We start from the raw sequence: 16,363 nt of genomic DNA, 5'->3' as shown, positions 1-16,363 counted from the left end.
AAAACGATTGAAAGCATCTGTTGATATCCTTACCATAATTAACTATTTTACCTGTCTCATCTTTTATGGCTGAAATAGCGTGAGTCAGACCTAGCCCTAACTAAATTTGCCAAGTATTTACTGGACTTATTCCCAAACTCATACATTCTGTGTTTAGCAAAAAACAGGGATTGCTGGGCCTCTGATGACATGAGTGTATCCAGAGCTGCTGTTGTGGTATCGATTTGGGATCTCAAGTCATTGGAAGGGTTAATATCAAATTCTCTCTGAAGCTTCTTTAATTGTTGTTCCAAATTCCGCTGTTCTGCCTTCTTCTTATGTTTGAGATGTGCAGAAAAAGAAATTGTAAAGCCCCTCGACACAACTTTAGCAGTCTCCCAGAGCACAGTAGGAGAGACTTCTGGGGTATCATTCTCAGCCAGAAAGAGCTTGAACTGCTCTGTAAAATATTCTATGAAATCAGGGTTTTTAAGAAGATAGTTTTTAAATCGCCACTGTGGCGGAGGATGCTGCTCTTTACAGGACATAACCAAAAACAATGGAGAATGATCTGAAATAACAATATTACCAATTGAGCATGAGATCACTTTTTGAAGGGCATGACTAGGTGTGAAAAAATAATCAATCCTCGAAGAGGATTTATGTACCTTAGAATAGAAAGAATATTGTTTGTCTGTAGGGTGGAGGGCCCTCCAGGTATCAATAAGATCTAAATCTCTGCAGCAGTCTAAAAGAGTCTGACTAGTACGACACTAGATCTTGACCCAGTATGTGATTTATCTAGGCGGGGATTGAGACAGCAGTTAAAATCGCCCGCAATTACTGAGGATTCAGTAATCCAATCTGAAAACAAGGACAATACTTTGGTGTGGAAGTCAGGAGGACATACTGGTGGAGCATAGACATTTAAATAAGAGACATTATCCCCATATAGCGTCCCTGAGATCATTACATAGCATCCAAGTTTATCACTTTTGACCTTCACTTCAGTAAGGGGCAAGGCTTTATTGATCAGAATTGCAACCCCTCTGCTTCTTGATGTAAAGGAGGAATGAAATATCTGGCCAACCCAATCTCTTTTTAGTTTTTGGTGCTCTTCATTACTCAAGTGAGACTCCTGGATGAAAGCTATTTGAACCTTTTCCCTCTTTAACAAATTAAGAACTTTCTTCCGTTTAACAGGGCTCTGGATCCCATGTACATTCCATGAGCAGAGTTTAATCGTTGAGTTATCAACCATAATGAAGCGGATTTCGAATAGACAAATGCATGCCTGAGATAGTCACAGAAGTATGTTTAACCCCAAATGTCAATCTGTAGAAGGTGCTGAACATCAGACAGTCAAGAAACAAAAAAAAAACAAAAAACACCTGTGTGGGAGAAAAAAAGCAAATAATAATAAGACCCGATCCATCCCCCCAGTGCTTCCCCAAACAAAGCACCAAAATCCAAAGCTACTACTGTGCATCTAAACTGTGCACTAAACCAGTGCTCCAGATGTATACATGTGCATTAGCAAAACTACAATAGGAGGAATAATTTAACACAAGTACTTGAACTGTAAAAATATAAACAGAGAAGAGAAACAATATCCCATGGTGGCACCTCAGACGGTTTGAAACGACAGATTGTCAAGCAGTTTAAGTTGTCAGGCTTATTTTAAAAAAGAAAGACAAAAAGAAAAACAGACCGTGGCCCACTACATAACCGGTAGAGCACACATATTGGCTGCTGTGTAACAAATACAGCCGCCAGAGTTTCGAACATCATATGGCATAACAAACAGTTTGTGGAGCCAGTTTGTCAAGCAGTTCAATTCGTGAAGCCAGCAACATGTAAAGATGTAACTCAACCTGAAGCAGAAATCTTAGTCCCAAACATTAAGTCCACGGATTTCTACCTGGCCAACATGGACCCTGAGTGGAGAGACGAGCAGGACCGGGAAGAACTTAACTATTTGGGGCAGGTCCCGTTTCAAGTGGCCGGGCTGGGACGATTGTTTCCTCGTAGTATTTTTCGGCAGCCTCTGGGGTGTTGAAGAAGTGCTTCTCATTGTTAAAGGTGAGCTGCAGCCGTGCGGGAAACAAGAGGCCATATCTGACCTCCGCAGCTCGGAGTTTCTGCTTGATGCTGGTGAATGCAGCCCTCTGTTTAGCGATGTCCACGGTGAAATCCGGGAAGATGCGCACCTGGTGGCCGCGGAAGATCAGCAGGGCTCTCTCCCTCGCAAGTCGGAGGATCCGCTGTTTAGCCTGGAAGTGATGGACCTTGACGATCATCGGGCGCGAAAGGGCTCCTGGTTTGGGCTTGGGGTCCAGCGAGCGGTGGGCTATATCTAGCAATGGAGAGGCTCCGGAGTTGTCTATGCCCAGCAGCTCAGCAAAAAAGTCCGCCATAAATGAAGTTGTCTGCGGTGCCTCGATATTGTCCGGGATTCCCAAAACCCTCAGATTTTGCCGTCTGCTTCTCGACTCCAAGTCTTCTGTTTTGACACAAGCACCATGTTGCTTTTGCTCAGCGCCTCACATTTAGCCTCGAGTTCGGCGACCCTGCCATCAATATCTTGAAGTGAAGATTCAACATCAGTGAGACGAGAGGCAAATGAATCAATTGTGGACTGAAGAGTGCCCATGGAGGCGCGTGTCTCATTCCGAAATGATTCAATCAGCCTTACCACGGAGAAGAGGGACGGCTACTCGTCTTCAGTCTCGTCGTCGCCATTATGTGACCGAGGGCTAGCACCGCTATCAGCCTTGTCCTTATGTCGTGATGGGCGGCCTCTCTCTGCTCGTTCCTGGCGCATATTGCCCTTACCAGTCATCTTGTGAACCTTCCTGACAAGACTTGGGCCGTTTAGGAGAGCGAAGAAGTAGTTTGCGAACTTATTGTAACAAAATATGCAGGAGCTGGTCAGGACGCGTCTACTCCCTACTCATGCTTCACCACGCCCCGACAATGGGATTTTTGACTACTCTGCACATTTTCAGACTGAGGGTCAAGCACATCGCTAAGGCTATAACCAGAATTGGAAGCAAGCAAATATAATTATCTCAGTTAAGTTTTCACTGAAGGGTATTTTCTGCCTTCCAGCATTTGATGATGTGAAGCCAAAGAAACGAAACTCGTCAGTGAACAAACACGATTTAATGCAACTGGAAGGTAAAACAATGTGTTGTCAGCCTCAAGCACGTCCCGTATGAAGCAATTTGGATTAATTGTCAACAAACGGTTAAATGTTATCCCAGCAGTTGTAGTAAATCTCAGGGTTCACCTGAGGAGGGTCAAGGTGCGTGTCCACTAGATGCGATTTTCCCGTACGGCACCGCACCGCACCTGAAAATCGCATGGATGGCGGGCGGTCACTAGCGGGCAACAACATTGTCACATGACAGCGCTCGAGTTACAACGGGCCACTATGTGGTCATGTGACCGAGCTTTCAGCTTGACGGTCCGGCAGATTAATTGGATAAACACAGCGGCTCGACTGCAAACTTTCCCTTTTATTTCAAAAACACTTCAGCGGAAAGTATTTCTGAAAGCATTTTGAGGCGAGAAATAAGCTGTGCAGTAGCTGAATCTGTCCTCGTTTTAGGTCACTGACGGCTAGTTTAGAAGTTTGAGGACAGTTTCACAATGCGTGGGATCTCCGCATGCCGCATCGAATTTGCATAAAGCAGAAGTCGAATCTACTTTATGCAAATGAGCTGCCGCCCGCTCCATCTGGTCTGGTCTGGTTGTGGTGCGTTTCCTTCTAAACTAGCGGTTGGTGACCTAAAACGAGGACAGATTCAGCTACTGCACAGGAATGCCTGCCTCTACTGCGGAGAGGTCGGCCACTACGCGGCAGGCTGCCCGGCCAAGCTGGGAAAAGGGCTGGCTTGCCAGTGACCGGGGGGATCCTGGTGAACCAGACCTCAGTGTCCTCCCCCCGCTTCAGCTATGAGTTTCCACCACATTAATGTGGGGAGATCAGCAACTCACCATCTCTGCCCTCGTGGACTCAGGCGCCGAGGGGAATTTCATCGATGAAGCCCTGGTCCATCAGCTGGAGATCCCCACCGAGCCACTCTCCTCCCCATTGTTTGCACGGGCCTTGAACGGTCGGCGGTTGGCCCAGGTCCGCCTTCAAACCACCCCCATCCCCATCCTGATATCCGGCAACCACCACAAACGCCTGTCATTCTGCGTTCTCCAGAACCTCCACACCCCGCTAGTTCTGGGATATCCCTGGCTCCAGCTCCACAATCCCCACATCGACTGGGCCCAGGAGAGAATCGTCACCTGGAGCACCCAGTGTCACACCACCTGCCTGCACTCCGCCCCAGCCCCCGGTAATCCTGCTCCAGCTGTCCTGCCCAAGCCGGTAGACCTATTCTGCGTGCCGCCCGAATATCATGACCTCGCCCCAGTCTTCGATAAAGACCAGGCCCTGTCCCTTCCCCCACACCGCCCCTACGACTGCGCCATTGAGCTGCTCAGCGGAGCCTCACTACCTAGTAGATGACTCTACAACCTGTCCAAATCGGAGCACGCAGCAATGGAGGCGTATATTCGTGACTCCCTGTCTGCTGGATTAATCCTCCCGTCCTCTTCTCCCGTTGGAGCTGGGTTCTTTTTCGTGGGGAAGAAGGACGGGGCCCTGCCCTTGCATCGATTACCGGGGGCTGAACAATATCACCGTTAAAAACAACAATCCTCTCCCCCTCATCAATTCCGCTTTCACCCCTCTGCACGGAGCCACCATCTTTTCTAAACTGGACCTTAGAAATGCGTACCACCTGGTCTGAATTAGAAAGGGAGATGAATGGAAGATGGCGTTTAACACCCCGCTTTGGCCTCACCAACACCCCTGTCGTCTTCCAACATCTTGTGAATGACATGCACCGGGATCTGTTAAACCGGACTGTATTTGTGTATCTAGATGACATCCTGGTCTTCTCCCGCAGCCTGGAGGAGCACCGTCGGCACGTCCGGCAAGTCCTGGAACGCCTTCTCCGGAACCGACTTTTTGTCAAGGCCGAGAAGTGCGAGTTCTATGTGCCGACGGTCTCCTTCCTAGGATACATCATCTCTGCGGGAGAGATCAGGATGGATCCAGCCAAAGTGGTGGTGGTAGAGGAGTGGCCCCAACCCGAGGACCGCAAGCAACTTCAGCGGTTCCTCGGGTTTGCCAACTTCTACCGACGTTTCATTAAAGACTAGCATTGCTAGGCACTGCTGGCCCCCTCACTGCTCTCACATCCACAGCCCGGAGGTTCTGCTGGTCCCCCGAAGCGGAAGCCGCCTTCAAGGACCTCAAGAACCACTTCACCACTGCCCCAATCCTCATACAACCAGACCCGAGCCAACAGTTTATCATGGAGGTGGATGCCTCTGATACTGGAGCAGGAGTGGTGCTGTCTCAGAGGGCACCCGGAGACGGTAAATTACACCCCTGTGCTTTCTTTTCCAGAAAGCTGTCGGCTACAGAGCGGAACTATGACATCGGCAACCGCGAGCTCCTGGCAGTCAAACTGGCATTGGAGGAGTGGAGACACTGGCTGGAGGGGGCCGAACAACCATTCCTCATTTGGACTGATCACAAAAACCTGCAATACATCCAGACCGCCAAGCGTCTGAACTCCCGGCAAGCCAGATGGGCCCTCTTCTTTGGTCGTTTCAACTTCTCGCTCTCATATCGCCCTGGTTCCAGGAACATCAAGCCTGACGCCCTGTCCCGGATACATGCCAAGGAGGAGGCTCCGCAGACGCCAGAACCCATCCTGCCGTCACGGTTTCTGGTGGGCCTGACCTGGGAGATGGAAACCACTGTCCGACAGGCCCAGGAACAACAACCGGACCCTGGAGGCGGCCCTCCTGGCTTGCTGTTTGTCCCCGAAACCACACATGCTGCCGTCCTCCAGTGGGCCCACTCCAGCCAGTTCTCCTGCCACCCAGGGGTCTCCAGGACGCTAGCAGTTCTACGTCGGAGATTCTGGTGGCCCTCCATGGACTCGGACACCAGGAACTTCATTTCAGCCTGCTCCATCTGTGCCCAAAGTAAGACCTCCACCCAACCCAGCGCTGGACTCTTGAGGCCCCTGCCCATCCCAAGGTGACCCTGGTCCCACATTGCCCTGGACTTCGTCACCGGGCTGCCCCCGTCCAACGGGAACACAGTAATCTTGACAGTGGTCGACCGGTTCTCCAAGGCAGCACACTTCCTACCCCTGCCCAAGCTCCCCTCCGCCCGGGAGACAGCCGACCTCCTTGTGACCCACGTCTTTCGCCCTCACGGTATCCCTGTAGACGTATCAGATCGGGGGCCCAAGTTAACCTCCCAGGTGTGGAAGGCCTTCTGTTCCACGCTTGGTGCTTCAGTCAGTCTCTCCTCTGGTTTCCACCCCCAGAGCAACGGCCAGACGGAGCGGCTGAATCAGGAGATGGAGGCCGCCCTCCGCTGCATCACCACCGAGAACCCTAGCTCCTGGAGCTCCCAACTCCCCTGGGTGGAGTACACACACAACACGCTCCCCAACGCCTCCACGGGACTGTCCCCCTTCCATTGTGTCCACGCCTACCAGACCCCGTTATTCCCTGTGCTCGAAGAGGACATAGCAGTTCCCGCTGTAGCCGCCCATCTCCGACGCTGCGCCCGGACCTGGCGGCAGACACGTGCCGCCCTGCTCCGGTCATCAAGGAGGATTCAGGACCAGGCCAACCGCACCGCTCTCTGTCAGGGCTCCCTCCTCTGTCCCAGCTTCAGCCCCCACCTGGGGCATCACCAATCACTCATCAACGGAACTCTGGGCAGCTGCGGTGCAGCACACCTGTTGATTATCCTCTCCATAAAAGCCAGCCTCACACTCCACACCCTGCCAGATAGTAAAGTCTGCTCACGCAGTCAGTTGTCTTGCCTTGCACTTTTGCTAAAGTTTACCATTGAAAAAGCCTTGCCTTGACTAACCCTGTTTTTTTTGTTTAGCTCCGCTGACCCAGCTGCCCAGTCCCACCTGCTCTGTCCCCCTCATCTCCTGCACTCCGGATCCAGCCCTGACCAGACCTCCCCCCTCCCTCCCTCACCTTGGACCTGCTGCCTGCTCCTGGAACTCCTACTCGGCGTGGAGGGTCTCTGCCTGCCGTGTGCCCCCCTTGGCTCTGGAAAACACCCCGCCTGTTGCCCCCTCTGGAACGAGGCTCTCCTGCCCGCTCTCCGCCGCCAACCTACCCCCACCACGGAGAACGCCAACCGGGCCGCCGGTTCCTGGTACAGTCTCCCTGAACCCTCCCCCTTTTTTTTTAGTTCAGTCACTCCAGACATCAGTTTTCCCACTCCATCCAGCACTCCCTTTACTTCTGTTAAAACAATAAAATCCACCTTTGTCCTTGCCTCAGTCCCTTGTCTGTGTGCTCTCTGCTCGGGTTCACCCCCACGCCGTGACACAGAAATACTTTTCGCTGAAGTGTTTTCGAAATAAAAGGGAAAGTTTGTGGCCGAGCCGCTGTGTTTATCCGACTCGGCTGCCGGACCATTAAGCTGAAAGCTCGGTCACATGACCACGTAGTGGCCCACTGTTGCGCGAGCGCTGTCATGTGACAATGCTGTGGTCCACTAGTGACCGCCCGCCATCTGTGTGATTTTCAGATGCGGTGCATTGCCGTGTGGGAAAAATCACATTTAGTGGACACACACCTTCACAGTTTAACAAATGACTCAACTGTAAAACTGTGACTGTTTACAGTATCCTTGGCTGTTAGATACTACTTAGTCTCCAAAGCTAGCTAACACAGCAAACTTGTATATGAGAGTGATGTCAGAAATGTTGACAGCAAAGATGAGCTGCTCCCACATTTTGATGTGTTTGAAGTGGTAAGAACCAAAGCCCTGGGCATTGTTTCCTCTTGATGAACTATTTTCACAATGGATACTGTAGACCAATTCCAGGCATTTTAATATTAAGTCATGGTTGACAGTATCAAATTTTATACTAAGTTCAAGCAGAACTAAATGACCATTGTTGCATCGTGGCCGAAATAACTTTGCACAACATTTCAAAGTTTAGTTCAGTTGTTCTACTGAAGCTCGTGCACAACCAATAAGCACATTTTTTTGGTACCGCTTTTTCTGTGGTTCTCTCACAACAGTAACATTCAGTAGGTAACATTACGCTTGTGCGCCCTCTACTGGAGAAACCGTATAACAACAATATAACATTGTAATAATTACTGTCCACAGTATACATTTACATTTAACTTGGAATAAGCCTTGGTATACCATTTAAAACAATTACATTAAATCTCAGTATACCACAACCATAAAAGAGAAGGCTGTCATTATGGACATGGAATGGAATTAGTCAAGGATGTTGATGGTCACCAAATAAAAGCAGACCTGGGTAAAAAACAATATGTTATGGCAACATTAGCACCACATTGGACTTATAAAAGACTATTTCAGTGAAACTGGTTGATACTTCTGGAGGCATCTTACTAGATGCAATCAGTTCATTGTTAGATTCGGTTGTTTTTCCCCCAAAATGCAAGTAAATCAACTCACAGTTTTAAATACACCATTGAGCTTGTTTTGACAGAAGGAATAGAAATTGAACATCTGTTTTTCAACAAGATTCTATTTTGTCTGATCATTTTTCAATAACATTTAAATTTCCAATAATGGGCTATGGAGCATCTACCAAGAAGATCCATTACAGCAGATGTTTATCTGATAATGCAATAATTAAATCTAAGCAAATGATCCCACTGTTATATACTTCAATGTCATATGCCAACACAATAGAGAGCAGCTCCTCTAACATTACTACTACACAGGTGGATAATCTCAATAGGAGTGCAGCTTTACTGCCTACATCAACTGACACTGTTGCCCATCTGAAAAATAAGGTAATAAATTATAATAAAATAGCTCCATAGTATAATGAATATCCTGCTATCCCCAGCCCAACCCCCGAGCCTAGTTCTGAGTTTTTTTTCTCTCCCCATTAAAAGGGGGGTTTCTTTGGTTCCTTCCTACCATCGCCAGCTACTTGCTCATAGGGAATCCAAAGGTAACTTTGGACTGTTGGGCTCTCTGTTCTTTGTTTAAAATACACTATATTGCCAAAAGTATTCGCTCACCTGCCTTGACTCGCATATGAACGTAAGTGACATTCCATTCCTAATCCATAGGGTTCAATATGACGTCAGTCCACCCTTTGCAGCTGTAACAGCTTCAACTCTTCTGGGAATGCTGTCCACAAGGTTTAAGAGTCTGTTTATGGGAATTTTTGACCATTCTTCACGAAGCCCATTTGTGAGGTCACACACTGATGTTGGACGAGAAGGCCTGGCTCTCAGTCTCCGCTCTAATTCATCTCAAAGGTGTTCTATCAGGTTGAGGTCAGGACTCTGTGCAGGCCAGTCAAGTTCATCCACACCAGACTCTGTCATCCATGTCTTTATGGACCTTGCTTTGTGCACTGGTGCACAGTCATGTTGGAAGAGGCAGAAGCCAGCTCCAAACTGTTCCCATAAAGTTGGGAGCATGGAATTGTCCAAAATGTCTTTGTATGCTGAAGCATTCAGAGTTCCTTTCACTGGAACTAAGGGGCCAAGCCCAGCTCCTGAAAAACAACCCCACACCATAATCCTTCCTCCACCAAACTTTACACTTGGCACAATGCAGTCCGACAAGTATCGTTCTCCTGGCAACCACCAAACCCAGACTCGTCCATCAGATTGCCAGATGGAGAAGCACCATTCGTCACTCAGAGAACGTGTCTCCACTGCTCTAGAGTCCAGTGGCGGCGTGCTTTACACCATTGCATCCAACGCTTTGCATTGCACTTGGTGATGTAGTATGGCTTGGATGCAGCTGCTCGGCCATAGAAACCCATTCCATGAAGCTCTCTGCTGAAGCACTGTTCTTGAGCTAATCTGAAGGCCACATGAAGTTTGAAGGTCTGTAGCAATTGACTCTGCAGAAAGTTGGTGACCTCTTCGCACTATGCGCCTCAGCATCCGCAGACCCCACTTGTGGCCTACCACTTGGTGGCTGAGTTGCTGTCGTTCCCACACACTTCCACTTTCTTATAATACAGCTGACAGTTGACTGTGGAATATTTAGGAGTGAGGAAATGTCACGACTGGATTTGTTGCACAGGTGGCATCCTATCACAGTTCCACGCTGGAATTCACTGAGCTCCTGAGAGCGACCCATTCTTTCAAAAATGTTTGTAAAAGCAGTCTGCATGCCTAGGTGCTTGATTTTATACACCTGTGGCCATGGAAGTGATTGGAACACCTGATTCTGATTATTTGGATGGGTGAGCGAATACTTTTGGCAATATAGTGAATGTGCAGAGCTATGAGATGGCCTAAGTTGTGAATTGGTGCTATATGAATAAAATGTAATTGAATTGAATTAGATAATGTATCTTTGTGTGATCAAAATTAGCGGTGAGATGTTGGACCTAATAATGCCAATATTATTGACAAAGAAGCCTCTCACAAGTTTCAGTAGTAGACTAGTGGCAATATTCAAGATTGAATTGTCGGAATTTAACAGTAGTATGCGCTGTCAACATTCTCATTGATTAGATCAGTAATATTGCCTCAACAATGTCTTGGAATTTCATATGAGACCTGAAGTTCATCTTTATTTCCCCATTTGCACTGCACTCCTATGAGCTTGTCAAATGGCACAGGTGAAGTTGCACTGCCAGTGGTTACTGGCAGTTAGCCTTGTGTTTTTGACTACCTTGTGTTTTTGTTTTGAGTACCTACACAATCCATGGTGTCAGTGGAGGATGAGTTAAAGCAATTAACTAGCTCCTAAATGTTGGTGCAGGGCAGAAGAGCATCTGAGAAATGAGGTAAGTGTATAGTTATGAATATGTAGTGGAATAACATCATGTTGTTATTGTAAATTTGTAATAGTCTTAAATACCATTAAACAAAAATCTGATGTTTGTTAAACATAGATTAAAAATAGTGCTAAAGAGGATTGCCTGCTTTTATTTGGGATGAAAACATTTCCAGAACAATATTTCACCACTGAAGGTTATAAACTGCTCTATACATTGACCTTTACCTACCTATAAGGCCCTCACTCTTCTGCCTGAGGCTGCCTTTGGATGTAGTGGTGGTCTCACTGGTCGGAGCAGTGGTGGTGTCAGAGTCAGGTGGCAGTGCAGAATTCGCCGTAGGGATAGATTTTGCGATGGCCAAGAAGAGCTGAATGTCATTGTAGGACAGACGGATGTCCAGAACAGGGAACTGAATCTGCCAGAGAATCATACCCACTATTACAGGGATCAGCCACACAGTTTACATGTCAAAACTGCCTCACTATTACTGGGAAAAAACAGTGATCCCATGAAAATATTTTCATAATGTGATTTTACTTTGTCAAAGCTCAGAAAATTACTGTACTTTCTGGACTATAAGCCGCTACTTTTTTCTCCGCTTTAAACCCTGCGACTTATATAATGATGCGGCTAATGTATAGATTTTTATGGGCGAGCTTCGTGCCATCAATACATTTAGCTTCGTCACATCAGAATGAAATTCCCAAACAGGTCACAGTGGACCACTGAAACTGTTCGATTTAAATCAAACACACACACTAAATTCTTCAGATCAGTCATTTTGTGCTTCATGCACACACTGTCATCATGGCAAACACGAAGAAATGCATATGATGCAGCTTTATATTAAATGCAATAGATCTGCCCGTCGAAGAAGGAAACAGAGCTGGAGCACATAAGCTAGGCATCAATAAATCAATGGTGAGACGTTGGAGTCAGCCGCGTGAACTGACTCATTGTGTTTTACTGCCTTGTTACTGTCATGCTACAGGCACTGTTAAAAAAAAAGCATTTATTTAATAAAAAGTTTTTAAAAATCTTTCTGTGTAAATATCTCATGTTACAACGTGGACACCTGTGGCTTATATAGTCAGGTGCGGCTTATATATGTACAAAACTTTTTTCTTTTTAAATATAGTGGGTGCGGCTTATATTCAGGTGCGCTCGGTAGTCCAGAAATTACGGTACTTGAGCAATCTTTATCTACAGGGCTTTGCAAAAGTCCCGGGGGTGGGGCTCGATGGAGAGCGTCTGGTGGCCGGGCTTCTTCCCACGGGGCCCGGCCGGGCACAGCCCGAAGAAGAGACGTGGGACCCCCCTCCAGCAGGCCCACCACCCGCAGGAGGGGCCATAGGGGTCCGGTGCCATGTGTGTTGGGCGGTGGCCAGGGGCGGGGAGCCTGGCGTACCGACCCCCGGCTACACAAGCTGGCTCTAGGGACGTGGAACGTCACCTCTCTGGCGGGGAAGGAGCCTGAGCTGGTGTGCGAAGCTGAGAAGTTCCGACTTGATATAGTCGGCCTCACCTCGACACACAGCAGGGGCTCTGGAACCAGCCCTCTCGAGAGGGGTTGGACTCTCTTCCACTCTGGAGTTGCCAATGGTGAGAGGCGCCGAGCAGGGGTGTCAATACTCATTGCGCCTCGGCTCGGTGACTGCGTGTTGAAGTTTACCCCGGTGGACGAGAGGGTGGCCTCCCTTCGCCTTCGGGTGGGGGGACGGTTCCTTACTGTTGTTTGTGCCTACGGGCCGAACAGCAGTTCGGAGTATCCGGCCTTTCTGGAATCCTTGGAGGGGGTGCTGGAGAGCGCCCCTTCTGGGGATTCCATAGTTCTGCTGGGGGACTTCAACGCTCACGTTGGCAATGACAGTGAGACCTGGAGAGGCGTGATTGGGAGGAACGGCCCCCCCGATCTGAACCCGAGCGGTGTTCTGTTATTGGACTTCTGTGCTCGTCACAGATTGTCCATAACGAACACCATGTTCAGGCATAAGGGTGTCCATATGTGCACTTGGCACCAGGACACCCTAGGCCGCAGTTCGATGATCGACTTTGTTGTCGTATCGTCGGACTTGCGGCCGCATGTCCTGGACACTCGGGTGAAGAGAGGGGCGGAGCTGTCAACCGATCACCACCTGGTGGTGAGTTGTCTCTGATGGTGGGGGAGGATGCCAGTCAGACCTGGCAGACCCAAACGGATCATGAGGGTGTGCTGGGAACGTCTGGCGGAGTCCCCTGTCAGAAGGAGTTTCAACTCCCACCTCCGGTCAAACTTCAACCATGTCCCGAGGGAGGTGGGGGACATTGAGTCCGAGTGGACCATGTTCCGTGCCTCCATTGCTGAGGCGGCCGATCGTTGCTGTGGCCGTAAGGTGGTCGGTGCCTGTCGCGGCGGCAATCCCCGAACCCGTTGGTGGACACCGGCGGTAAGGGATGCCGTCAAGCTGAAGAAGGAGTCCTACCGGGCCTTTTTGGCCTGTGGGACTCCGGAGGCAGCTGACAGGTATCGGCTGGCCAAGCGGGCTGCAGCTGCGGCTGTCGCCGAGGCAAAAACTCGGGTATGGGAGGAGTTTGGCGAGGCCATGGAAAACGACTTCCGGACGGCTTCGAAGAGATTCTGGTCCACCATCCGGCGTCTCAGGGGGGGAAAGCAGTGCACTGTCAACACTGTGTATAGTGGGGATGGTGCACTGCTGACCTCAACTCGGGACGTTGTGAATCGGTGGGGGGAGTACTTCGAAGACCTCCTCAATCCCACCGACACGCCTTCTGATTCAGAAGTGGGGCCTGGGGTCTCGGGGGTGGATTCTCCCATCTCTGGGGTCGAAGTCGCCGAGGTAGTTAAAAAGCTCCTTGGTGGCAGGGCTCCGGGGGTGGATGAGATCCGCCCGGAGTTCCTCAAGGCCCTGGATGTTGTGGGGCTGTCCTGGTTGACACGCCTCTGCAACATCGCGTGGACATCGGGGGTAGTGCCTCTGGATTGGCAGACTGGGGTGGTGGTCCCTCTTTTCAAAAAGGGGGACCGGAGGGTGTGTTCCAACTATAGGGGGATCACACTCCTCAGCCTCCCCGGGAAGGTCTATTCAGGGGTACTGGAGAGGAGGGTCCACCGGATAGTCGAACCTCGGATTCAGGAGGAGTAATGTGGTTTTCGTCCCGGCCGTGGAACTGTGGACCAGCTCTACACCCTCAGCACGGTCCTTGAGGGTGCATGGGAGTTTGCCCAACCAGTCCACATGTGTTTTGTGGATCTGGAGAAGGCTTTCGACCGTGTCCCTCGGGGAACCCTCTGGGGAGTGCTCCGGGAGTACGGGGTAACGGACCACCTAATACAGGCTGTCCGTTCCCTGTATGACCGGTGCCAGAGCTTGGTCCGCATCTCTGGCAATAAGTCGAACTCGTTTCCAGTGAGAGTTGGACTCCGCCAGGGCTGCCCTTTGTCACCGATTCTGTTCATAATTTTTATGGACAGAATATCTAGGCGCAGCCAGGGTGTTGAGGGGGTCCGGTTTGGTGACCTCAGGATTCCGTCACTGCTTTTCGCGGATGATGTGGTCCTGTTGGCTTCATCATGCCAGGACCTCCAACTCTCACTGGATCGGTTCGCAGCCGAGTGTGAAGCGGTTGGGATGAGGATCAGCACCTCCAAATCCGAGTCCATGGTCCTCAGCCGGAAAAGGGTGGAGTGCACTCTCCGGGTCAGGGATGAGGTCCTGCCCCAAGTGGAGGAGTTTAAGTACCTCGGGGTCTTGTTCACGAGTGAGGGAAGGATGGAGCGAGAGATCGACCGGCGGATTGCTACGGCCTCCGCGGTAATGCGGGCGCTGTACAGGTCCGTCGTGGTAAAGAGGGAGCTGAGCCGAAAGGCGAAGCTCTCAATTTACCGGTCGATCTACGTTCCTACCCTCACCTATGGTCACGAGCTTTGGGTAGTGACCGAAAGAACAAGATCGCGGGTACAACGGCTGAAATGAGTTTCCTCCGCAGGGTGGCTGGGCTCTCCCTTAGAGATAGGGTGAGAAGCTCGGCCATCCGGGAGGATCTCAGAGTAGAGCCGCTGCTCCTCCGCGTAGAGAGAAGCCAGATGAGGTGGCTCGGGCATCTAATTAGGATGCCCCCCGGACGCCTCCCCGGTGAGGTGTTTAGGGCACGTCCCACTGGGAGGAGGCCCCGGGGAAGACCCAGGACACGCTGGAGAGACTATGTCTCCCAGCTGGCCTGGGAACGCCTTGGGGTCCCCCGGGAGGAGCTAGATGATGTGGCCGGGGAGAGGGAGGTCTGGGCTTCCCTCCTAAAGCTGCTGCCCCCGCGACCCGACCCGGACCAGCGGTAGAAGATGGATGGATGGATGGGCTTTGCAAAAGTATTCATACCCTTTCAACTTTTACTTTACTTGGGAGTTGAACCCATACTCTACCAAAAGTCAGGATATCTGTTCCACTTGTTTTTACCTTTCTTTATGAATATATCCTTGACAAGTTTAACAACGTTATGATAGTAAAAAAACTAAATCAGTGGAGCAGTCTTTTAGGACCAGTGCTTCCAACAACATAGTTAACAGCTGAGGCTGAGAAACTTGAACACTAGAAAAGAAGTCAAAATGCCATTTGGTGGCTGCTCTTGCAGTTCCCTATGCCACCCACAGTTACATGCTTACTTTTTGTTCGTTAAGTGCTAACTCCTCACCTCAAGCAGTGGTGGGATGTCCTCTACATTGAAGGCGTCCAGTAGACCTGAGCTGCTTTGGTATGTGGGGCTCCCACACAGTTCCACCTGAACATTGACAGGGTCGACGATGGACAGTGCTGTCTCCTGCTCACTGCCCAGTCGACATGAGAATACCTGGGAGTGACACAATCCCTCAAATACAAAGCTAGTAATATTATGACCTGGGTATTAATTAGCACTGTTGGGCTTATTTACTGAATACTGATGTAATATCAAACAACAAAACATCAAATATTTATTATCTCTCTCTCTCTCTCTCTCTCTCCCACACACACTCACTCACACACGCTCGCTCGCTCGCTCGCTCGCACGCACGCACGCACGCACGCACGCACACACACACACACACAGTACTGTTCAAAAGTTTGGGGTCACTTTGAAATGTTCTTATTTTTGAAAGAAAAGCCTTTTCTTCAATGAAGACAACATTAATCAGAAATGCAGTCTAGACATTGTTAATATGGTAAATGACTATTCTAGCAGCAAATGGTTGATTTTTAATGGAATATCTACATAGAGGTACAGCAACCATCACTCCTGTGTTCTAATAGTACATTGTGTTATACTGTATAGATAAAGAAGTTTTTTTTTTATATATATATATATATATATATATATATATATATATATATATATATATATATATATATATATATATATATATATATATATATATACACACACAACAGTCCAGCACCACTTCATTCCCTAAACAGTGATATGTATGTATGTATGTATGTATGTACGTGTTCAACATCACTGTACATTGTTTGGGCCATTAACAGTAAGAG

The 16,363-nt window shown here is 49.2% G+C and overlaps 1 protein-coding gene across 4 annotated transcripts in view; it reads right to left on the bottom strand.

Annotated features, from left to right (window-relative positions):
• Positions 1–16,363, bottom strand: part of vps13d (vacuolar protein sorting 13 homolog D) — a 117,931-nt gene that overhangs the window by 60,350 nt on the left and 41,218 nt on the right. For all 4 annotated transcript variants that reach the window (XM_023297427.3, XM_055012941.1, XM_055012940.1 and 1 more), the window contains exons 33-34: positions 15,531–15,686; positions 11,073–11,259 (exon numbers count right to left, since the gene is read on the bottom strand). In XM_023297427.3, coding sequence (XP_023153195.2) covers positions 11,073–11,259; positions 15,531–15,686 — 343 coding nt within the window. The remainder of the gene's footprint in view (positions 1–11,072; positions 11,260–15,530; positions 15,687–16,363) is intronic.

Source organism: Amphiprion ocellaris, chromosome 8 (assembly GCF_022539595.1).
Source record: "Amphiprion ocellaris isolate individual 3 ecotype Okinawa chromosome 8, ASM2253959v1, whole genome shotgun sequence".
Lineage (NCBI taxonomy): Eukaryota > Metazoa > Chordata > Actinopteri > Pomacentridae > Amphiprion > Amphiprion ocellaris.
Note: the sequence above shows the minus strand (reverse complement) of the source record. Positions and strands in the feature narration are given on the sequence as shown.